The following is a 23,652-nucleotide window of genomic DNA, read 5'->3' on the forward strand; positions in this document are numbered from 1 at the left end:
GTCATGCCAGGATATGAAGACAAAAGTCTTTGTTATCATTCCTAAAGTGGAATCCTTCAACTGCCCTTCGTACGTCACTTGACTCTGTCGGCTGCTCTGTTTTAGAAGCGTGATATCCAAGCTGTCAGCAGGGAATTGATGATGTTGATGTGTGGCTGATTATCTTCTCACCCAATGCTCTCCCTGACTTTGATTTCCACTTTGTTGGGAGAAGCACTTGACTTTTTTCCACAGCTTTGTTTCCATCCTCTCAGTAGCGCCGCAGAGCCGATGAAAGCAGTTTGGGGCAGTGGAATATTTATGAGTGCTGCTTCAGCCCAAACTGTGGAGCCAGAGCAATCATTTCAGTGTCTGCTGACCTGAAGGTCCAGAGAGCAAGGACGTCAGAGAAGAAGTACAATAAGAACAATATCATCGTGCGGAATGATGAATGAGGAGGAAGTCTCATAAGAAGAGGAAACGCATGAAGGGAAATGAAAAATCACAGCAGCTTTGCTTTATTCATGACTATCTTATTTGGTGCAATAAAACCTTTCATGACGTCAGCAGACTGAAAACTCCACCACTGACTCAAAGAAGCACCATCAATTATTATGAAAATAGCATGTGTTATTATCGATTCCCTTAATTCTTTGTATAGTTTTGATTCAAGAAGCCAGTTGGGATGGCTCGGTCACCCTTTCAGGACCCAACCTTGGACAAGTGGTAGTGGATGGTTCAGATTAGAACAATTAAGATGCTTAACTTCAAAAGTGTTGAAGAGGAGTGTGTGCTCAAGAGAACCGAGTGCAAAGGTATTGACAATCGTGTTCAATAAGCATGTTTGGTGAGGTGGAATGTATTAGTTCTGTGTCAGGGAATGCCAGAATTCTTGTTTTTAGGGTCAAGACAGGACACCACCTGCTGCCATAACATACCAAACATTATTACTCTTGAGCAGATAGTCGGAGGGTGGAGAGTTTTTATAGTTTGAATCTAAATCCCAATTTTGAATATGAGGTCAGAGTAAAATAGTTTTGATGCCTCGGTCAGTTGAGGGGGCAGCAGTTTTAGCAGAGTGCTCTAGAACTTCCATTTCAAAGACAGACAGGTCAACATAGATAAACAACTCCAATAATCTCTTTTAGGAGGTTCCCATCAGGGAAATTGATGCTTAATGTCACAAACGTTTTATAATCACTTGCATGCACTTAAAACACGGACAGAAAATAAAGAGACTTGATAGAATTTATTTTAAAGGAACATTTTTTGTAGATAGAGAGAGAGAGACACACACAAACCTGTATATATACTGTATATACAGTACATTGAAGTTGGCATGTCAGCCTATAGATGATGAATTTTTGATGCCCTCTAGTGCCCTGGTAATGGACACATTACAAGCTGCAGTGGAGGCTGCTGATGGCTCCATATGCACACACAGTGTTGCATTTCATCAAATGCCCAGCATGAATTATTCACACCACAATCATGAACTCTGCTGTGGTCCCCATCAGAAAGATGCAGGTGGAAATAGATCCAGTTTTGAGGATGCACCGTCATGCAGGATCATCACCTCTGAGGTGAACAAAACATGGCGTCATCATCATCATCCTCAGCGTCACATGATCACAGCTGTTACATAAGAAGCTGATTCCAGCATAGAAAGGGTATAAATCCCGACGGATGTTGTTCATTGCAGATAAACCACAGATGACTTGATCCACTCTCATTTGTGTTCTGGGGAATGTGTAATTTAACACTTGAGTTGCTCAACTGAGGGGTTGTTATTAGAGAATTAAATTGAAATCTCGCAGCAGGATTTCACTGACTAGCCATATGGAGTCGGATGGGTGAGAGGCAGAGCGGCTGCTGCTCAGTGTGTTGCTGTAGAAGAAAAGCAATTCAGAGCACCATAAAGAATCGATGGTGTTGAATCATTTTACCATTATGACAGACATGGCTTCATCATGTGGTGCAGCCTGCTCCCATCAGTATGTGTGAATGGTTGTCAAAGCGCTTTGTGACCCTGGTCTAGAAAGGCGCTGTATAAAAAGAGATTATTATTATTATTATTATTATTATTACTTATTATTATTAGTTATACTCTAAGACAGGTCTAAGTTAAGACAACTGTATTCTTACTTTCACAGTCACCCTGTTACCAATTTGTCTTTTTTTGTTGTAACTTTATTATGATGATGTTAATCTTTTATTTCTTCATATAAAGTGCTTTATAAGATATCACACACATTTTCAAACAATTAGGGTGGATTATATTACATATATTGCAATACACTGTTTGATATTTAAAATGCTCCTAATTACTGTATTTTAACTTGTGTCTTTTAAAAAAAATATGAAATGAAAAAACAGCTCATATTCATTAATTTGTGAAAACACGTTTTTTTTCCTGCACAATTTTTTTAAACAGTTTTTTAATAAATCCTGTTTTACTTTAAGCCCACTGACCTTCATTTCAGAGAAAATAGGGGGCGTGACTTTCCCCATTGATCACAGGGAGGACATGTCTGCAGTCTACAGCGGTGACGACAGGCCGCTGCAGTGAGCAGCTTTATGAATAGAAGCAGCAGATTTGTGAAACAATTCTTCAAACGCACTATTGGATGGAAACTAAAAGACACTTTGTTGCTTCACACAATATTTTAATCCAGGATGATTTTACAAAGTTTAAATGAAAGGTAAAAATAGTTATGATCAGGTGTTCATGCTAACATTCAGTGCTAAAGTATGGACAGCACATAGATCAACAGTAGATGATGGCCTCACAGGAAAGGTTGCATAGAATGTACACAGGACAGTTAAATCATTTAAATGGTTAAGAGAAAAATAATCATTGCTTTTCTTAGAGAAAATGCATTTAGGCAGGATAAGAGACTCAAAAATATATTAGCTATTTACATTTCACGGGAAACCCTTTCCTTTAAAACTGCTCAGTATACATTCATGTGTCACCACGTGCTAGTAACTCATATTCTCAACCACCTTCTCCTCGCTGAGCACTTCGACATCTCTTTAAGGCAATATTTTATTTTTTTTCATTCATCTACAACCCTTCCGACCTGCTTATTTATCTATGTCCCTTCATCACATTTGAAACAGATTGATGAACAGAAATGAATACCATGTTCTTTTAAAAATAGAATGAATGTTCAAATGTCTTAATTCACAATATGTTCATGTAAGCTGGGCCTAGAATAGACAGGAAGACATTCAATATGAAACTGTAACACATTTACATACGTACAATATATATCTATATATCTCAGGCTGCTTTTAGTCAAACTATACATTTGTAAGCATGAAGACTGGATGTTGTAACCCGCTGTGTAGAAAACATATTTGAACTACTGGTAACGTTTTTTTATGCTTTCTACATAAAGGTTTTGAAAATGGAACACAGACTAAAGCGGACGAATTACAACAACTTACAGTTTTCACATACGTAATAGAAGTTAGTTTAGACCACAAGCAGACCGTCATAGCCACAGTGGAGTCAACACACACGACTACTGAGGAGCGCTCAGTTTTTACTCCAGGTTTGCTTTTAACTTCCCACTCATCCCATGGACAGCGAATCTGTCCGAGGCATGGGTGATATAAACAATAGGTGATTGTGGGAAACAGTAAGAGCTATGTAATAAAGCAATTGCACTCATAGGCATGTGGTCAACCGTGTTTGGACGCAACCTAGGAAAGAAGCGTCTTTAAAATGTCTGCATCCAAGGAAAAGTGCATATGAGTATAGGAAGCATAAACCAAAACCATTAGATCTTGCCTCTTGCACAGTATAAATACATATCGGTAGTAGTTTCACACAGTGTTCTGTCTGAGCATAGAATATAGAAAATGATGTGCATAAAATCCAAAAATAAGAATGTTAATGTTTAAAAGGCAAATCTCTGTTCATGAATAGACGAGTAATCCAGCTAACTAAGATATAAGCTTGGATGTAAAATGCTGGACAAAACAGCTTCATGTGAGTGATTCTGCTGCTACACACAGGGCAACACAGTTCTTTAATTACAGTAGAAGTTCAGAAAATAGGGTTATTCACGGTGCAACTGGCAACATAAGTCAAAATGTGTATTTGTAAAGGTGTGTTTCCTTGACAGAGGTTCTGTCAGATGAAGTGTTTGGTCATTAAGAAGAACATATCAAGGTATATATTGGGTCATTCTTAAAGAAGATAATGTTTTTACTACAAATCATTTGAAATGTAATAAGGTTGCACAAAGCACCTTTTTATGGACAGTTTCAAGCTTCTATTCAGGGACTCTGGAATGGAAAGTGCTGATGCATAAGTGCAGACTCTCATCAAAATGCTACTAATGTTTAGAGTCAGAACAAATGTTCCTGGAACAGTTACAAACAACACTTGGCCACTTGTTTTACCTCATCCAGGTAAGTGTTTGTGGAGGAAAAATATAGTTCCACACCGCGACTTATAATTTAAGGCATCGAATGTTCTACCAAGAGGAAGCTATGACACCCATGTCTGGTGGAGTCTCCCTCTGGCTGAAGGAGATAGCAAGTGAAGTAATGTCAGGAGCATTCCTGCTTCTCCTCTAGACGTGCTGTGCAAAAGCAAACCTAAAATACCATCAGCAGACAAGCTTTTCACCAAATCCACATCCACATCCCACCAGGATCAGGGATGCTGCCTGGCACGCTCTCCCTGTCACGTGTCTGGACCTTACATAACAAGTGCCCTCCCAAAGGGCACTGAGCTGTACAAGAGCCTCAACATTTAGTCAGTTTATTTCACAACATCCCTCGCTGGGAACCTCTCAATCGCTCGTGAAATGAAGCGAAGTTGAACTCATCTGGACGTTGGCCCTAAAGTGCATGACTATAATACATTTAAATTCCAATTTGACATGCGGGAAAGCTCCATACTAGGAAGCAGAATCTGGTCATTTATGGTAAAGAGAATGTATTGCTGACCTAAGCTACAGATGATGTGTAATATATCTCTTGTACCTTTGTCATTTGACCTTTATTACGCTGAGGAGCGGAACGCTCCTACAATCCTGGCTTTTATCTAACAACACAACAAAGGTTTTCATCTCAAGATTCACCATCAAGTGGAAGAAGGAGGCAGAATGTGCTTTGTTTGCTTATTATATATAGTTTGTAAAATCAGAGCCGAGTCTAAGTGGCAGCAATTTGAGCAACTTGTAACCCTCTGGCTTGTAACTTCCACCTAATGTGAGGGCCTGCTCTGGATACCAGTGGAGCCATGAGATCGAGGGCCCAAAATAAAAGCATTGAATTGTGACGATCAAACCATCCAGTGAGCTTGATGTGACTGAAGTACTTTTTGGAAGAACTGGGTACGTCGAGGATGCTCTACTTAGAACAACTCGTTTTTTTCAATGCGAAATACTTGAAACTAGTTCATAAACACCCCTTTAAGATGATATATTGGATACACGCTTGTCTTTGCCCAGGACCTCCAAATAGTTAGAACCAGACCTGGCTGCTGAGAACGGTTGCGCGAAAGTTACGCACGAAATGTGCCACCACTATAGCAAAAAAGGACAAAACTTCTCAAATGAAGTGAATCCAACCGTTCTCCCACTCCCGAGGAGGGGACATCTTGAACTTGTGTCTCCGTACTTTGTAGTTGTTCCCGTTATTGTTGTCCCAGAACTCCTGCTCGCCCACACAGTACTTGATCGCGAACTGCAGGGTTCCTCCGTTCTCCGGGTAGGTGGGCATCACCACTTTGAAGGAGAACCTGTCGGTCTCACCGTCGCTCGAGTTGGGGACGTAGGACGCCAAGCTGTCCATGAACGTGATCCAGTTGTTGAGGGAGTACCGTAGAGACACGCTCTTCTCGAAGGCCAGGTTCAGGACGCGCACGAACCCGGAGAGGCTGAACTCGTCCGGCTCGACCCTCTCCAGGAGAACTTTCACTTCCCTCACTTTCTGCTCGAAGTCAGGGAGGCAGCCTGGGTTGGAGAACTGGAGCTCCATGAACACGGACTGAGCTGGACCTCTGGGGAACTTGGTGTTCAGGTGGTTGAGGTGCGCGGGGACTTTGGGGAGTTTGGCTAAGATGCGCTCCGGGACCTCCGGCGCGTCCGTGTCGTCGAAGTGTTTCACAGAGATCAGCTCCAGACCCAGAGAGTCAGCGAAGCGGACCTTCTTCTGGCTCGTGGGGCTCCTGGTGCGGGAGATCTCTAACTTCGCGCGCTCGGTTGGCGTCGGGAGGGATTTGCACCTGCGACGCAGACTCGGGCTCTGTGGCGGCTTCAGGGAGACCTCCCTGCCCCGGGGTCTCTCGTCCACCACCGGGCTCTCCATGGGCTCGCAGGTCCCGTTCACCAGGTCAAAATCCTCTCCATCGTCCAGCCGCGGGTTGGCCGCCGCCAGGCTTCCGAACAGCCCGGCGATGCAGCTGTAGTTCCGGGGCAGGCAGTTCTTGGGGGGCAGCATGACCGCGACAGGGCGACCTGAGTCCGCGTCCATAAACCGCAGCAGTCTCCCCTGCACTGCAGAACCGGCCGGTGTGGTCGTGATGAGGACCGGGAGAGAGACGGACCGTCAGCAGGTGTCAGTGTCCCTGCACGCGATAGGCGCTGTGGTGACGTCACTGGGCTGCTCTTGACCAATGAAGTCCTCGGTTGCTGCTCCCCGGCAGAGGGTCTCGATAATCCGGCTCAGACGAGTGGAAATTACGTTAAAGTTGGAGCATCAACATCAGAGCCAGAAAAAAACATCGTAGAACTATTTTTCTTATATATTTTCCTGGTGTTCCTGTGAGTGTCGTGACGCGTGCGGTGCTGTCACGTGAGGTTGTGTGCACATGTGTACGTGCCAAACTGAACGTACACGCGGAGCATGACTGCAGCGCAAAATAAACCACAATAATTGACACGTAATGACAAGTGAACACATCCCGACAACATTCCTGCTCGTGGTCTGCTCTGACAGGAAGTGTAAATAAGCGATCGTTATTATTTGAACAGGTTAGAATAGAGTTACGTAACTCAAGCAGCTGCAGCCGTCACGCCCCCCTGTCTGACGTCACCGCCGCGTAGTGCTGCGTGTGGTTGTCATGACGACGGCGTCGTTTGAATCCTGATGTATTTCCGGGGTTTCCGCTCCCCCAGAAAACATTCAAGTAATCTGTTAAATACGAGTCATGTGAAGGAAGAGATACGCGTGGAAATGGAGTGAAGTACCGGCAGCAGGTGTGAGCTAAGTATCACGATCGTGTCTCGTTTGACCTTCAAATGGATCTAAACATGAATTCTAAAGTGTTGACACTTGAGTTTTGCGTTAAAATAACTAATAGAAATAGTTCAAATGAAAACAATTGATATGTAAGTTACATTACTAAACATTTAAAACTACTATTTTAGGGAGCATTCCTAAGACAACGACATTATTAAAAAAAAATGAAAACGTTTACTCCAATCAAATTGCTAAATATAAAGTCCAAGTTTATCCATCCATCCATTTTAAAATATATCTCAGCTACCTGTATTGGATTGCTCTTTTGTGTTCAGAATACTCGTCATTATAATGTCATTTAACTGTATGTATCTGTATGTTTAGCTGAGCAAAAAATGGCAAGTATAAAGGAAGACAGTCACCAGGAAGAACCCCACAAGGACAGTCTGGTCCAGCAGGAGCTCCGGTGCAGCTCAGAGAGAAATCACGTCGAAGCTCTCCTGGCGATCAGTGATGAGGTTTTCTTGAAGCAACTGCAGTCCTTCGAGGCTCAACCAGGTCATGAAGAAGCTGTAAGTACCAATCGAATCTAAAGTTTCAATTAATTTAATATGTTTAAGGATGCTTAAACATTAAAGACTTAATTGAAAAGATTGTTACGTTGCATTAGTAATGCAAGTACAAACATTAGCAGATATTTATCATAATGAAGTAAGTGATGCAGGTTTAGTCCATTTAAAAATCTATTGCACACTTTATTCCATAAATGTTCTGAGCTAAGCTCATTCATTTCTTTTCTAAAATGTACTTTGGATGTCATCAAATATAGAGAAAAATCTGATTACAATTCAATATCCAACCTCTACTTTAGTTACAGCACCTTGTGAGCCCTTTTAAATTGTTTTCCAGGTCAAAGTTGTTATCTTGGTCTGAAGTGAACCGTTGTAAAAATGAGGTTTTAATTGAATCCATCACTTCTCTCTTGAACAAATGATGAATATATTTACTCTCCATCCATGTCTTGTGGCAGGTCCGAGGTTGGGACAGAGTCTCCACAGTGGGCTGCACACTTCAGCCTCAGCAGAGAGAAAGCAAAGCACACCTTGACAGCTCAAACCTATCTGCTCACACTCTGACTGACCCAAGTCAGCCTAACATGAACACACACAACAGTGATCAGCAACACACCTCCTCCAGCCAAAAGACCATGTCAAATGCTGCTTGTATTGGGCCGAGAAGCACTTTTTCTTTGTCTGTGGGGGAGAAGAAAGAAACAATCCGAACATCTACACAAACCTTCCCCAGAACAGTAAAGCCTCAGAAACCGGCTCAGAAGCCAAATATTACGGTTGTTCCCATCAAGAACTTTACGTTTCTACCGCTGATAAAGACGCCTCAATCTACCTCTGAGCAGGTTTGCAGCAGCAAGAAAAGAAGTGAAGAGATCTTACAGTACATCTCTGACAGGAAGAACTGTGCGAAAGGATTACGTGCCGATGCCAGTCAAGATCTGGGCTTCTACCATGTCAACCAGACCTCCAGGTACACGGCAGCTCAACAGAGCTTCCTGTTCACTTCTGTCAGTGCTTCTGTCCCGAAGAAACATCTCACGCTTTCCAAAGATGCTGAGACGGTGCACTACTCAATAGGTAAAGGTGTTGCTGCCACAGTTCCAGCCAACACAGCAGCAAGTGCACGAGTCAACGTTCACACCAGGTGTCTCTTTTCTTAACGTCTAGATTAGGTCAGCCTTTTAATTTAGGAAGAAGTTCCTCAGTAGAACAGAATATAATCTCTTGTCAAAGTAGATCATTGTTGGGATGGTGCAATTAAAGAACATTCAGTCTCTATAACGCTGAAAATGTTGAATAAAAACAAATATATCACAATAAAATAAATATATATATATATTAAAAAAAAAGAATACCGAAAATCAGAATAACAAGTAATTACAACCAATGTTTATCATTAATTGCCAGGTTGAGTTTTAGCAGGTTTCTCCTACTCAGTGTACCTCATGATGACTCTGGAATATAAAAATATATGTTACATTTTCACAAGTTGGCCGTATTTTCTGATCATTTTCATAATCATTGCTTCCTAAACACAAACTCAAATATTTGATGATATATTTTCAACACTCAAAAAAGATTTGTGTTTTTTCTACCTCTTATACTTTTCAATGGGTCACCTTGGTTAAATCTTGTACCAGCTACTTTGGTTGAGAGTAATTATGTTTTTTATGCTGAAGGAGTAGAATTCACTTTTTGTAAGTAAGTAAGTAAGTAATATTTATTTATATAGCGCTTTTCGAGACCAGGGTCACAAAGCGCTTAAAGTATATGAAAGAATGCAGAGATTTTCTATTAAATGTCTGAAATCTATACAACATCATTGTAACATTTTAAGGGAAACATCATGACGTGTTTAAATAAATCAAAATGGGAAAGACTTCTGAGATGAAACATGGGTCAAGAACAGAAGGCAACACAGCTTCAGACTCTTCACTTTGGGGATCTTGTACGTTCCCATCAGTTCCCACAAGTGCTTCCTCTGCAGTTGTTGTTACCAAGCAACCCTGTAACGACCTCATAAAGAGAATGAAAGTGTTCCATCCATATCTGAACACAGTTCCTTTGTCTCGATTCATCTCCTTGATGATTCAGTAAAATACACAAACCACCGCCAAACCTTGTGAATTTTCTGAAAAAAAAAGCCTGTCAGATAGAAAACTAAATATCTTTTAGAATAAGGAAATTGGTGAATTAAGTTTTATTTGTGGCAGCCTTTAGTTCACTCAGGTATATGAAAACATGTATCACTTGAAGGATCACTAAGATGATCACTTCCACTGTATAATTAAACACTTTGTTTGAAATCACTCTTTACTGTCCTCTTGTCTTTTTGAAGATAAAAGTTTTAAAATATATAAATGTTGATGTAGACATTGATTTTCAACAGGTGGGTCGTAACCCAATACTTTGTCAAAGTGTTTTTTTCTGTTACTCTGGCCTTTGCCTGAGTAACAGATAAGCCACTTTTATTTTGAAGGATTAAAACCTTACACACAGTGGAGCACAATGTGGACAAACCTGTCAATCATAGCTTGAATTTAAAAACGCAAAGTTTACTTTCCAGCTGTTTATTAGCATTGTGTGGTGAAGCTTTAACAAGAAAAAAAGGTAACAAATAACTGCGCAAACACACACACACACATGCAACTGAAGTCAAGAGCTCACATTTGGTAAATAAAGGCATACATTTTGTTTGGAATTAAACATCTGCTGAACTAATGGTAAACAATCACAACAGACAAAAACAATAATAAATATTATGGCCTCAAAGACAATAATTGTTTTGCTATCACAGCGTCCTGTACATTCTTTTGTTGTAGAAATCAACATGGTTAAACAAGTCGTCTTTGCTTAAAAGCTCCTTTGCATTATTTACAGAAACCGTCAGGACATTCATTAATGGCATTAAAACATAAATAAACGTGCAAAGTAAAGCATTTTAAAGATTCCATCTGAACTTAAACACAAGATGGAAGCAGCAGCTTGTTCCTCGGAGGGTGAAGGTAAACCATTCATTTAAGGCACCAAAACTTTACACAACAACGTCACTGGTCAAACATCATCGGTGATGAATGAGATAAACAAGAGAAGTGCAACACAACAAAAAAGGAATTCCACGAGTCGAGAAAAATGATCCAGAAATGTGAGCACACTCACATGAATAAGTGACAAAGGTAGCTTGACTCTGGCTTAAATACCTTCCTGCTATTCAACTTCTCCCACAGAAAGTGTGCTAATGCTAAAACTGCTAAAGCCACGACAATGTAAACTCGCTCAGCAAACCTCGAAGATCAACTAATATTGTGCTGCCACAGTAACAGTTACATGCAAATTTCAAAAGTAGTTTGAACACAATGTACAAGGGACTGGGAGAGTTTGGAAAACATCCTGATGATAATGATGAAACAAACGAAGCTTTCAAAGACAAGACACATGATGTGCAAATAAACACGTTAACTGTCAAAAGCTAAGAGTCAAGGTCGTTAAACTAATAAAGTGCACGATGCTGTTCGTCTGCAGACGTCTAAACCACCCTTATGGAATGTTAAGACAGTTATAGGACTTCTTGAAAAGACTATGGACCACTGGAGGTCATGCTCTTCTCTCACACCTAGATTATTGAGAATGGTTAGGATCATGCTTTAGCTGTGGGGCTTCTCAGCCGTTCGAAAGAGAGCACAGAGCTCCTCACATGTTTGGGTTTCCACAGAGCTGAAATGGGACACCATGTTCCACGCCAAGTCGGCCGTCATGAAGTCATCAATGACCGTTTGAGTTTCGTTGCTTGTGAGAAAAAGGTGGCCGAGGCCGTCAGCCTGGCTGGTTTGTGTCTCTGTGCTGTTCAGGAGTCGTGCACTATCGCCATGGCTGATCGGCGTCTGGTGAGGGACAAACGAAGGAAGGTCCGTTTGGGTTTCTGTGTCTGACGACTCTGTGCTCATGGAGAAGCTCGGGTGGCGCAGGATGCTCAGTGGCATGTGACTGCCTGCACTGAGGAGGAAATTGAGGTCAGTCTGGGTTTGGATGTCAAACAGCTCCAAGTCACTGGCTTGTGTTCGACTTGGTCCAACACTTTGGTCCAGTTCGTCCATGAGCAGGAAGTCCGTCTGAGTCTGGATGTCTAAAGACTCCAGGGGCGTGTCAGCAGCCAGTCTTTCCAGGTCACTTTCCTCCGTCTGTGTCTGGATGTGCACAGCCTTGAGAAACTCTTCGAAGTCAAAGTCAATGCTGCTCTGCTGCTCCTGCACAGAACCCAGGCCAGATGTGCAGCTAACAGAGGACTCTGTGAGCTCCTGGTGGCCAGAGAGGATGTTTTCCAGATCATTCAACAAGGTCATAGTTTGTGTCTGGTTGTCTGCCACGCCATTTGAGTTGAGCTCGTCTGTCTGCACCCCAAAACACTCTGCAGACTTGGAGTCCTCGTACAAACTGCCATGTGTGGTTGTTGGAGGCCCTTCAATGTTGAGAGTCTGAGTGGAGACGGTGAGAGCGTCACTAGAAAACAGCGTGGAGCATGTCATGGTCTGGTCCTGTGGAGGGAGGCATGTCTGTGTTTGCCGTGTTTTGTTGGGGGCTGTACACAAAGAGGGGCACTGGACTTGGCCGGCGTCTGTCTGAGCTCCAATGGTTGATGTAGCCTTGCCTCGAGAGGAGAAGGTTTGGGTCTCGACACTGACTGGAAGGAGGATTTGAGCACTCACACTGATGTCAGTCTGAGAGCAGGAAGACACTGCAGACTCACAGCTTATCCCTTCTGGCGCAGGGATCTTTGAGAGAAACGATTTGTCCGTTTGAATGTTGGTCGACGTGCTCCTTCCTCTTTGTCCACCGAGGACACCTGTGGGATCGTCAAGAATCCCCAGATTGACTTGCACCCCGGTGCTAATGGGCCCCAGACAAGAGCGCGAAGACTGCATGCTGTCTTTAAAACACACATTTTTAGCTCCTAGCTGGGAATTCACTGCTGCAGAGGCCTGTGGCAGGAGGTGAAGGGTGCCAACAGAACCCTGGCTGTCAACTGCCAGTACTACGGGCCTCAAAGAGCCACTCTCTGAAGATGGGAGGAGGACCGGGAGGTGAGCCAGCTGCATCACGGGAACACTGACTAGAGCGATCTTGGGTTTGGGTAAAAGCAGCTTTTGGAGGTTCCTGCGTGGGTGCGACCTCAGACTGGCTGTATCTGGGATGTGAATGTTAGCATCAGCAGGGAAAGCTAGCATCTCTTTAGCTCCTGGTGTCACGTCACATGTCACTTCTTTCATCTTTTCAGAACCACTTGAGAGCTTCTCCAGCTTTCGCTTTTTAACCGGAGGAATTCTGAAAAACACAAGGCAATACATTTTAATAACAATGATGAATCCGATAAAACCTTTGTTTGTTCCACGGGCGATAGAGCCCATGTTCATTTGGATTGTATGGCTGCAGATTAGTTGGAAATGTGCTGAGTAAGGGTTTTTCCAGGTGGTGATTGTAAGTAAGTAAGTAAGTCATTTTTATATGTATAGCGCTTTTCCAGACCAGGGTCACAAAGCGCTTAAACAATCAAAACAATATTCAATAAAGTATATACTTTAAAGGGCAAGATATTGTATCCACTTGCCTGTGCTCGGTCGGGATCTCATGTCCAGTCCTGTAGATATGTGAAAGCAACGCTGCCCTGCTGGCATATGGGCAGCCACAGGTACACTGATAGGTTTTCCCACAGTCTTCGATGTGCCGTTTAAGGTCCCACTCTGTGCTGTAGCCATTGTTGCACTTGGAGCACTTGTGCTTCTTCTCTGCATGCATTTTCATGAAGTGCTAATGAAGCACAAAAAGGAGAATATGATTGACATCTTTTTGTGACTACAACTTTCCAAGAACATCAGTTCAAGGGCAGCAAGGATTTGTCTTCACTTACTTGTTTTACCAGTGAGAACTGAGAAAAGGGTCTGTTGGGTCCTCTGGGACAACCCTCAATGGGGCAGCAGTAAAACTTCTTGGAGGCCTTTAAGTCCTTTCTCACTGTTGGATTTATGATACCATCCTGAGAGGAATACAGAACACATATTTGCATTGAAATGGTGCTGCTCTAGTAGCAATTTAAACCAACAACCAATTGTACAATTAACTGCTTTACATTTTATCCATTTACATCTTTACTGGAATTTGTCATCGGAGACAAAAGTAATCAATAATTCAGCCATATATCAAATTACAATCGAGGATCGGATCATCTCAGCATGGCCCACGCATTGTTTTCATTTTCAATATTTTTTTCATCACAGGTTCGTGTGTAGCTGTACCAACAGAGGGTAAGTTAAAATTTGAATTATATATTAAATTAACATTTAGGAGAAGCCATATAGTCCAAACTATTGATTAAGATGTAATTGTAAATACTTAAAACCACTTAGAAATACAGATCTCAAATCTTTGTCTATGTATTAAGATAACGCAGGTACTTGTCTGCCTTAGACCTTGGTCCCTGCAAGGGTTTGAGTGCTTTTCCATTTTTAAGATATATGATTTATATTGTTACATCTATATTGTCTTCCAAACATTCATAATGTCATTCCCAAGTTTTGCTAGAATCCCTCCTCGTGTTCTCAGCAAATCCATCATGTGTTGTGCTGTGTCAGCTACACCAGAACAAGATGTCATTCATGCAGGAGAAAGGGTTCGTGAGTCTGATGATGAAAGGAAGCTCGACTAGTGGAGACTCCAGCCCAGCTTTCACTCGCTTCTATTGGATGAAACAACAATGAACTGATTCTTCACAAACTAACAAGAGATAAATCAATGCCAAGACTTCAGACTTTTTCCAGAAAGAATCACATTTCAATCATTGATCAGATCTTGCACTTACTTATAACACAAAAACAAAGATGTACATTCTTGCAGTCATAAAACAACTGTAACGCTGTGACTTGCTTTTCACATACAGTCACTGTTCATAAGTTAGCATAACAATGCTACACGTATGCTTACCTTGATCCTGTGGGACTTGACCAGATGCATGTTAAGGGCAGGAGTGTTGGGGAGGATCTTCCCACATCCTTCCACGGTGCACAGGATGTTGGTCCTCACTTCTTTGGTCAGCTCGCTGATGCTGGGCTTGATCATCTCCCGGGACTGCGCCACAGCCTCCCCGTCACACCTGGAGCTGGCGCCGGCAGGTTGTTGTCCGCTCATGTCTGCCATGTTCCTGTGCGAGCGTCAGGTCTTCTGTGGAGGTGGAGAAGAGCAGCACAGCTCTGGTTGCAGGCATGAATGAACCGTGACATAACGTCCCTCAGCTCTGACTGGAGGCGACACCATTAGCCGGTGGAGGTACCGTTTGGATCCGCCCTGCGATCTTGGTCCGCGCACTTCCTACGTGATGACGTCACAAGTTGACTATGCGAACGTCTCTTTAAAATCTTTTTTATGAGTCAAAGAAACGTCAACAGATACGTCAACGCATAAAATATTTATATTGACAAAAAGACGATCTTTGTCAACCAAATCATGTCTATGCCTGCGCCGCTATTCCTCTCTGCAGAGGCGTTAACACGTCACGTCCTGTAGTAGGCGTTTACGTCCGCTGTGTCACATTAAAATAAATTTAGATCATATTTCAAAGCAATCAGGAATATGGGATATTTTGGGTGAGCAGCATACAACTTTTCAACAAATCCTTTGATCTTAACATGCAATTAAAAAAACATTTTTAAAATGGCCTTATTGGTACATTGTGTCTGTCAGTGATTATTTTTGTTTAAATATGTAATTTTCTGAGGTAGTAATGTTATATTCCTCAGATTTATATTTTTTAATAATAGATTGTTAAATTAATTACTACATATATATGAATATATATACATCTCTCTTTTCACTGAAATTGGTGTTCTCTTTATTCCTGTTATACTAAATGTTGATTTAATTTAACATTGTGCAAGATTGTCAATTAAATATCTTAAAAGTATGAGATGACACCTCTTTCTGAAAAATAAAGTGCACAAAATTGCACGACAAAACAACTAAAACTTAAGGCAGAATTTAAGCTTCTTAGTCTCATCTGAGGTATACTGTGACCTGTTGCTGTTCAACTTTGACCTGGAGTGAAGAAATGTAGTAAAGGAGGAGAGGGATTCCACAGATGGTGTTAATATCTAATACCAGTGCGACGGACAGCAGCACAAAGATCAGATAACTTCCTGTATACGAGCAAAAAGATTTTTAAGAAGAATAATTCAATGTCTTAAATTATGAGATCAATTATACTTTCCATTTTGATGTGTTGTGTGTGCATGTTGCCATGTTCTTACAGGTCAAGTGTTGTATTTAGCACATTTAAATGGTATTCACTTTATGCAGGATGAACAATGTTTGCCGTCATGTACACCCAGGTTAAACTATTGAGATGAACTAGCAGCTATACACATCTATAAATTACTTCCAGCATTTAAGGAAATTAAAGGTAGATTATTAAACACAAAAACACGTGTTTGTGAAATCAAAGAACATCAAGTCACATTCAATGTTGCACAACAAAAACGAAGTTGTATTGTCTGGAGTACAAAAAGGTAACAAATAAAACAATAATGCAGTAAACAAGTTTATGTCAACATTTAAAAGCAGAGCTAGTTGAACAAGTGCTTATTGCCAACTGATCATTTGACTAAAAGTTCCATTTCAACCTAGGCCAAAAAACATCACAAGCAATGTATGAAAAAGAAAAAATGTTTGATAATGATTGAAAAATTATATTAACTTTACTAGACCATGAGTTCAAAACTCTGCAGCTGTAATGTGTATCCACAGGAATTAATAGACAAAGGTGAAGAAAGACAGAATGAGGAAATGGTTACAGGTTTAAAATAAAAGACAGTTAAAGCTCATATTACATTATATTAAAAAAAAGCTAAGCATGATTTTGTGGTTGAGATGGTCCAGCAGTGTTGTCCGTGATGACAAAATGGTTCCTTCCTTTAAGTGGGACTGACGACAACAGCGGTGTGACTGGTGTTGAGACGATTCCTGAGGAGCAACAAATTGAAGCTTATACAGTATAGAACTAATTGATTTTTAAGTTTAAAAAGAAACCCCTGGTTTCCTTGAGGGAAAAGCGTTCAAATTGTTGTTTTGACCATAACCATTTGGCAGTTGTGTTTAAGAACCATGTGATAGTAGTAACAACAATGAATTGTAATGACGCCATCTAGTGGTCATTTTGACGATCGCCTGACAGGTATAGTTTCATCCAAGTTAAATTAAGTTTAGAAATTGGAAAGTAAGCTTTAGTTAGAGTATGAACACTGTTATAGTGAAACTAGGGAACAGTTTTATATTCTGACAAACCTAGCGAATGGGTAACTAATTTTCCTTTACCCTTCCGTTCATTCATAATTGACAGGAAGTAAAGTATTTTCATACAATCTCCTGAATAACCACAGGTAGGTGGAGAAGACGGTTTCTGTGCATCTTAGGCAAACATACAGTTCTTACCTGAGGAAGCGCAGTCTCGGAGAGACTCCAGGAGGTTGGTGCTGGAGAATTTCACAACACATCTGAAGGGCTCCATCCTCTCGCTCATGGTCTTGTTTTTTTTGTCTCGGAATTTTGTCCTAAGCTGGGTAGAAAACAAATGTTTAACTTTAGGCATGTTTAGAAGAGAAGTAGATTGTTTTAAACAAGACATTAAATTACCTTGTAAACGGCCGATTGTAACTGGGGCAGCTCCCCGTAACCAAACGCCTGGCAGGCCAATTGTACCCTTTTGGTGCTATCCTCACTTTGTTCTTTCTCAATATGTGGATCTGTAATTTAAATCTTGAAATGCTTATTTGTAATCCGATTGCTAAATGGATGATAAAGAAAACAATTACCTGAAACGGCTTCATTGTGTTCGGAGAGTGGGCTTTGGTATCTTAAAGGAAACTATAAAAAAGACATGTATAACTTGACCAAACATGTTATTTATTCTCAAATTTGAACATTATTTAGGCTGCGGTAAATGAGGACAGCTGTAAGCAGGGACGACCACAGACTGTCCTGTGGCAAAGCTTGATGGAAAATCATAAAAACTAGAAAAATGCAGCAGAACAATACATGTCTCAAACCACATGTATCCATATTGCATCTAACAAATACAACGAAAATACCAAACTTTTGTCAACATTAACTTTAGATAGAAAATTTGCTCACCTGCTGGTATTGTCTCATTAGAATGTCCCTCAATGCTGCAAGATTCGTCCCACTAAGATTAGTATCTTTGATAGACTGATGATTTGTGGCGAGGGCGAAAGCCTGTAGAAACAGTGAGGTGAGAGGAGTGTAATGAAGATTCTCTGGAGCAATTACACATCAAATCATCACCTGGAATAACAAGGGCTTCTTCTTCAACCTCAGACCGGTCACAAAAATATATGAAGTTTGCAGGTAGTAGACAACGTAGGTTGGTTGGAGGACAAGTGACTGTGTGGCGACGCCACCCCATGAAATCCGAATCCACAAAGCTTCGTCCTTGTGCTTCTTTATTTTTAACAATACCTTGAAATGTATAAGCACAGTTTAATGTTTTCAATTTATTTTACAAGATACAAAACATGCATTCACGAAGTAGCCATATAATTATGATCACCTCCTCTGGTGATCATAATTGTGGTTTTGTCTAATGATCTTTGTGAGAAACAGATTATCTTTATGATCCTGTCCCGCCTGACATGCATTACCATGTGCTTTTAAATTACTGTATCTATATGAAAGTTGATTGTATTATTTAAGAGCTAAAATAGAAGAGAAGAGGGGCTTTGTACTTTTGACAAGTGACTTTTACAGGACCATTGAGATTCACAAGCACATGCTTTAAATGTTGTGTTCGAGTCATTTTGGTTTAGGATAACCAATATGTAGGATACATTTGTGTATAGTTAATTTTGTGTGTTACCATGGGAAGAATATTTTTTATCATTGAAAATAAATGTTTTTGTTGCTTCTTTCATGGACGTTTATAATTATCCCGCTTTCATGATTTTACTAAAGTCGTATAGTTTGCTTACTGGTTTTGGATCAACTCTGAATATATAACACCCACTGATATTTTAGTGGCTGGGGTCATGACCTCATCATTGACAGCTATATGGAGACTGTGTAAGATGAAGTTTGTAAAGTTAAGTTTACAAATAACATGTTGACTCACATGTCCTTCAAGCTCACGTAAATGGATCTTCAACTGAACCCTGAACTGGATCAATTCGACAGGTTTAGACCCATCTGAGGAAAAAAAAAGGAATCAACATCTCAGCTCCATTCATTTTCTTGAACCTCGCCACTGTCGTGACGTCACACACACCGACAGGGTCGCTGAGCTGATGGACCTGCCACATCTTTGGGTTCGGATGGTCCATCACATCTGGAAGATAGGTTAGGGAAAAAAAGTCCATTTCTGCATTTATTCAAAGCAGGGAGGACAAAAGTACTTACATGTCATCTCGAGTTCGGTGATATGTTTCATTGATAATTTGTTTGCCTGAAGAAAGTCAAACGTTCTCGTTATTTTGGACATTGCCTCGAAAGCTAGTGTGGCTATGATACAGTGCACGTGTAAACAGTAAGAATAAAACTGAAGTACCTCACACAGAGAGAGCAGTTGTCCTGCTAACATCAATTTGGTTTTGGTAAAGTCGATCGACTGAATCTGCGCCGCTGTTAAACGTCCCCACTTCTCTAAGGTTGTCCGGAAAGTCTGACTCGGTATTTTCCTGACAATTAGCTGCAGCAGCCTTTTTGTCAAGTCATCCATGTTTCCCGGATTTTACAAAACAAATAAGTCAAATATATATTCCACAGTAAGCAGCAGTCAAAGTATTACAACAAAATTCTTCCAAACAAACCGCCAACAACGAAGCGCACAAATGGACCAATCAGAAAACGCTCTGAAATGTGTCTGTTGCAACACTAGCGCCCTCTGTTGTTGTGGAATGGATCTGCATTAATCGAAATTTAACTGACTTTAACTTTCTTACAAATGAAGATTTTTATGCACATAACATTGAGTCAATAGCCAAAAGGATTAAGGACCCAATCCTTCACACTCCCTGACTTATAAATAAACAAACTATTGCTTTACATGATATTTTGAGTGCATCAGGTGTATGTACATCAACTTGATGTGCAGGAGTTAACACAATTTTTTTTTTTTACACATTTAATTTGCCACAAAATGTATTCATGCATTAAATAAATAAAATTCCTTGAAACGTAAGTAAGTAAGTAATTTATATTTAAAGAGCACTTTTCTAGACCAGGGTCACAAAGCGAATGTGATGGCTTTTAAATTCAAAGCTCAATTTAGATGTTGTAGAAATTCTTTTTATATGAATATTCAAATTCCAGTGGCACACATTTACTTCCATACAGGATATTCTGAATTTCTGAAGTCAAGAATGTAACCCATTCTGAGACTTTGGTGTTAAATACATGATATATTTTGTAATTGTAATACAGTTAAATCTCATTAAGTAGTCCTTAAATAGATATATCCATTATCAGAAACAAGAGTAAATAGGGCACAATGATAAAAGGTTTTAACAGGCCAACACAAAACAAGATAATTTACTAGATAATTTTTAGTTCTACAAACCAAACATTTTAATCAATGTGTGTTAGTTGGTTAGTTTGATAAAATAGAATAGAATAGAATAGAAAATCTTTATTCATCCCCAGAGGGGAAACACACTTTTACAACAGCACAGTTGAAAAAAAAAATAAAGTGCAAGGAAAAAAGAAATAATAAAAGAGATAATACAAAATAAAATAAAAACGATCTTAAAAATTAAAAAAACTACGGATTAGCATCAGGATATTTAAAGTAGAGAGTTAAATATCCTGACACCAGTTGGGATGGTGTATAACGCTCCGGCCTAAAATGAACTTGCTCGTACAAACACACACTATGCTAAAGAGTTGCCATCATTTTTGATACAGCAAACTACTTCAAGGCCACTGAGCGTGAATATATTTAGATAGATAGACTTTAGTAACAGAACAAGACCCTCATGGTGCCCGCTGGCAACAGTTGGTGACCCCTGTTGCTATTTATAAAATCACTCCCGTAATGTGTGCTGGTAGTGAACTTGTTTAAAGAATTTGAATTTGTGTTTAAGACCTGAGACGTTTTACAAACCAGCCAGTCAATGTGTTTTGAAGGCCGGAAAATTCTTTTTTGCTGGGTGTGTTTGTGACTTCAGGGCTGTTTTTTTTTAATACCAGATGTGTCCTGTGTCCTCATTCACTTGACTAGTCTCTGCTCCATGACATTCTGTTTCTGATCTTTGAGTAAAACTACAGCTCTTTGCACTTCCGCATTGAGTCCGCTATTAAATACCGGATGTTGCCCCTTGTTGTAGCCGATGAGAACCACTAGCGGAACAGCGAAGGCTGTATATATTTTGTACCAACTGCTTACTCTCTGAACCACATGCCCCGCCTTCTTTAATTGATTGGATATTTTGGCTGCAGTGACTTAAACCTCGCGATTTGATTGGTTTCCCGAGCTATCTGTCATGTAAGCACATCCTGTTATGAAATCGTCGACAGGACAACACGAGTGTTCTCGCTGCTGTTTGGAGGTTAAATAAGTTGGACGCGTTCTCAGGTCTCCTCGATCTACCACGAACAGTTTGTGCTGCCCAATCATAAACGATTTTATTACTGTTATCAATGCACGCCTTTTCTGACCCTTAGCTAGCTCATGTGGCTTTTCACTTGCAAACGTCAGATTGAGAGTCAAACTACCGGTAAGATTGACAGCATTGTTTCCGTGTAACACACGACTTGCATTGTCTTTTTTTCACGTTAATGAAGTAACTTTTGTTGTTGTGTTTTACAGGTAAGAGTCCATAATGAACACAATGACACAACATGACGGAGAGGGAGGGGGTGGCATGAGGATCCTTCAGAACAAGCTCAGCAAACAGTTTGAGTTATTGACCGGTTAAATGTCGGCATTATTTTAACAATCAAAACTGCAATGTCATGACAATTGCATCTTACCATAACGCAAGGGCTGTGGACTCAGAAATGTCTATCAGACTGTAATTATAAATACATGTCACTTTAATACATTTTATCTATTTTAAAATAAAGTCTAAAAAAGTTACAAAGCAAATGACACCAGATATCCTCTTTATTCCTTTTTATTTTTCTCATTCAGCTCAGTTAAAAAAATAACATAACAATTGCATGACAGACAGTAGTGATGAGATTTCAAGAGGCCATTACTACTGGGCAATATTATTGCTTTTTATTTTTTCACCTCTTAAATTACTTTAACAGACTGAAGGAAGGATTTCTAATCCATTTCTTCCAGGAACAGGGATAACATTACTGTGGAATCATAGTTCTGGGGAGACATTAAAATGGCAATAAATCTTGCTTTTCACTCCCAAATAAATGTGCTTACATGAATCCATCACTTAATGAAAGAGGATTGTGTCTCCATTCATCTACACATTTCAATATATCTATGAGTTCTCATGTACATTTAATTTACAGTCTTGCATCATAAAGCTGTTTCATGTATGCATTTTAAGAGAATAATTATCACTGCAAAAACAACTTTCATCTCTTTAATTTAATCTACAAGTATTAAATATGTGGTCTTTTGTGACTTTCAGTACGTTGGTTTCAACCCTTGACGCGGCATGCATTCTAATCTGTCCCCACATCTGCACACGGATGAGTGTAATGAGCTGATATCCCTTCTGAAGCAGTGCCACGCAGAAGTACGTCTGCTGCCCAATGCAATCCTCCAGTAGCTGAAGTGAATCTTAAACATGCACTTCTCCACAGCATTCTTTCATGAGGTTCTTTGGGACTTGTAACGATTTTGACAGGGCCATGCGCAGGTGCCTGAAAAAAGAGGTAAGAAGGGGCATTTAAAGGTGGATTTGTAATTTTTTATTTATTGCATAAATGCTGAATGTGTTTAATGCTCTTGTCCTGGTTTTGTGAGGAGAGTCAAATTCATTTAAAGAAGATCAACTCATACAGTCGTCCTATGTAAGGGCTTTTTTGACGTTAATCCCAACACTGGAGATACCAGGTCATTTGTGTCTGTTAAGGGACTGTCTGATAATTTTTTTCTTATTTTTCAACAGAGAATGGATAAGTGTGAAAACAACAAACGGCTATCAATTGAAATGCAGAGGAGGATGAACGAGTCATCCAAAATGGTGTGACCTTCCATCTTGAGCTTCAGTTTGTTGGAGTAATTTTAAGTTTGAATAAACCATAATTAAAGAATGAAAACATCAGTGTCAATTCTGCACTTTTGTTTCCTGCACCAACCTGTTGTTAGTGGAGGCCCTATGTGAACAAATGTGACATGTCGTCCTCTGTTTACATCTGCCTATGAGAGGTTTGTTTTGTAGAGAACCAAAAAGAAGCTTCTCATCAATATGACGGCTGCAAAACATGCTTACAACTACAGTAGCTCTTGCACATCGTCACCATTAATTCAGCAGTTCTTTACCCCTGCAATGGAAACATTCTAAACTAAACTAAAAAACTTGATTGTAGAAAGATCCATGCATGTCTGGAGAGGCTCAACTTGCTCCACTGCATTACAGAATGTTTTACCTTCTCTTTTCATATGCAATGCTGTAACAATTTGCCACTTGTTGCCAATGATGTCACTTTTGTTGAGTCATCCATGACGGGTTGTAGTCACATTATTTAAATAGTGTGACAACTCTCATCTGTGCATCATCGTCAATGTCATTTCCACTAAAGGTCGTTTCCCTACTTATTGTTTTATAGTCGTTTTTCTAGGAGTTCCTGTATCTCTTTTAAGTTCATTACAGCTGAGGCGACATTTTCAAAGGATACAATACATCCGGGACTAGTTAGTGATCACAGTTTAAACAAA

The 23,652-nt window shown here is 40.3% G+C and overlaps 5 protein-coding genes across 5 annotated transcripts; 2 read left to right on the forward strand and 3 right to left on the reverse strand.

Annotated features, from left to right (window-relative positions):
* Positions 1-2,649: 2,649 nt before the first annotated feature.
* LOC148078904 (protein phosphatase 1 regulatory subunit 3E) lies at positions 2,650-6,528 on the reverse strand. Its single transcript, XM_087792907.1, has one exon. The coding sequence runs from the start codon at positions 6,475-6,477 to the stop codon at positions 5,554-5,556; it is 924 nt and encodes a 307-aa protein (XP_087649033.1). The 5' UTR covers positions 6,478-6,528; the 3' UTR covers positions 2,650-5,553.
* Positions 6,529-7,112: 584 nt separating this feature from the next.
* LOC148078905 (uncharacterized) lies at positions 7,113-9,960 on the forward strand. Its single transcript, XM_087793567.1, has 3 exons — positions 7,113-7,202; positions 7,570-7,757; positions 8,216-9,960. The coding sequence occupies exons 2-3, from the start codon at positions 7,581-7,583 to the stop codon at positions 8,915-8,917; spliced, it is 879 nt and encodes a 292-aa protein (XP_087649693.1). The 5' UTR covers positions 7,113-7,202; positions 7,570-7,580; the 3' UTR covers positions 8,918-9,960.
* Positions 9,961-10,346: 386 nt separating this feature from the next.
* atmin (ATM interactor) lies at positions 10,347-15,231 on the reverse strand. Its single transcript, XM_087792908.1, has 4 exons — positions 14,730-15,231; positions 13,660-13,785; positions 13,360-13,559; positions 10,347-13,076 (listed from the first exon to the last, which is right to left on the reverse strand). Exons 1-4 carry the CDS (start codon positions 14,940-14,942, stop codon positions 11,402-11,404), a joined length of 2,214 nt encoding a protein of 737 aa, XP_087649034.1. The 5' UTR covers positions 14,943-15,231; the 3' UTR covers positions 10,347-11,401.
* Positions 15,232-16,299: 1,068 nt separating this feature from the next.
* cenpn (centromere protein N) lies at positions 16,300-19,605 on the reverse strand. The gene is made up of 10 exons (XM_087793568.1): positions 19,354-19,605; positions 19,206-19,251; positions 19,075-19,134; positions 18,922-18,995; positions 18,099-18,272; positions 17,928-18,029; positions 17,609-17,660; positions 17,430-17,539; positions 17,229-17,352; positions 16,300-16,760 (listed from the first exon to the last, which is right to left on the reverse strand). The coding sequence occupies exons 1-10, from the start codon at positions 19,522-19,524 to the stop codon at positions 16,645-16,647; spliced, it is 1,029 nt and encodes a 342-aa protein (XP_087649694.1). The 5' UTR covers positions 19,525-19,605; the 3' UTR covers positions 16,300-16,644.
* Positions 19,606-21,312: 1,707 nt separating this feature from the next.
* On the forward strand, positions 21,313-23,036 carry cmc2 (C-x(9)-C motif containing 2). Its single transcript, XM_087792911.1, has 4 exons — positions 21,313-21,520; positions 22,400-22,507; positions 22,575-22,646; positions 22,883-23,036. Exons 2-4 carry the CDS (start codon positions 22,427-22,429, stop codon positions 22,961-22,963), a joined length of 234 nt encoding a protein of 77 aa, XP_087649037.1. The 5' UTR covers positions 21,313-21,520; positions 22,400-22,426; the 3' UTR covers positions 22,964-23,036.
* The last annotated feature ends 616 nt before the right edge of the window (positions 23,037-23,652 follow it).

The sequence above is a fragment of the Callionymus lyra genome, chromosome 6 (genome assembly GCF_982586985.1).
Source record: "Callionymus lyra chromosome 6, fCalLyr1.hap1.1, whole genome shotgun sequence".
NCBI classification, from domain to species: domain Eukaryota; kingdom Metazoa; phylum Chordata; class Actinopteri; order Syngnathiformes; family Callionymidae; genus Callionymus; species Callionymus lyra.

Bases quoted from the DNA above. Each gene is read 5' to 3' on its own strand.
- cenpn (XM_087793568.1), bottom strand. From the start codon at position 19,524: ATGGATGACTTGACAAAAAGGCTGCTGCAGCTAATTGTCAGGAAAATA. The intron at 18,273-18,921 runs GTGAGTCAACAT...ATACATTTCAAG, and splicing joins TACGTGAGCTTGAAGGACAT to GTATTGTTAAAAATAAAGAA. The intron at 18,030-18,098 runs GTGATGATTTGA...CTGTTTCTACAG, and splicing joins AGAAGCCCTTGTTATTCCAG to GCTTTCGCCCTCGCCACAAA.
- LOC148078905 (XM_087793567.1), top strand. From the start codon at position 7,581: ATGGCAAGTATAAAGGAAGACAGTCACCAGGAAGAACCCCACAAGGAC. The intron at 7,758-8,215 runs GTAAGTACCAAT...GTCTTGTGGCAG, and splicing joins AACCAGGTCATGAAGAAGCT to GTCCGAGGTTGGGACAGAGT.
- LOC148078904 (XM_087792907.1), bottom strand. From the start codon at position 6,477: ATGGACGCGGACTCAGGTCGCCCTGTCGCGGTCATGCTGCCCCCCAAG.
- atmin (XM_087792908.1), bottom strand. From the start codon at position 14,942: ATGGCAGACATGAGCGGACAACAACCTGCCGGCGCCAGCTCCAGGTGT. The intron at 13,786-14,729 runs GTAAGCATACGT...TATTCCTCTCAG, and splicing joins TCAAGTCCCACAGGATCAAG to GATGGTATCATAAATCCAAC. The intron at 13,560-13,659 runs GTAAGTGAAGAC...GTGCTTCATTAG, and splicing joins AGTTCTCACTGGTAAAACAA to CACTTCATGAAAATGCATGC.
- cmc2 (XM_087792911.1), top strand. From the start codon at position 22,427: ATGCATTCTAATCTGTCCCCACATCTGCACACGGATGAGTGTAATGAG. The intron at 22,508-22,574 runs GTACGTCTGCTG...ACTTCTCCACAG, and splicing joins TGAAGCAGTGCCACGCAGAA to CATTCTTTCATGAGGTTCTT. The intron at 22,647-22,882 runs GTAAGAAGGGGC...ATTTTTCAACAG, and splicing joins GCAGGTGCCTGAAAAAAGAG to AGAATGGATAAGTGTGAAAA.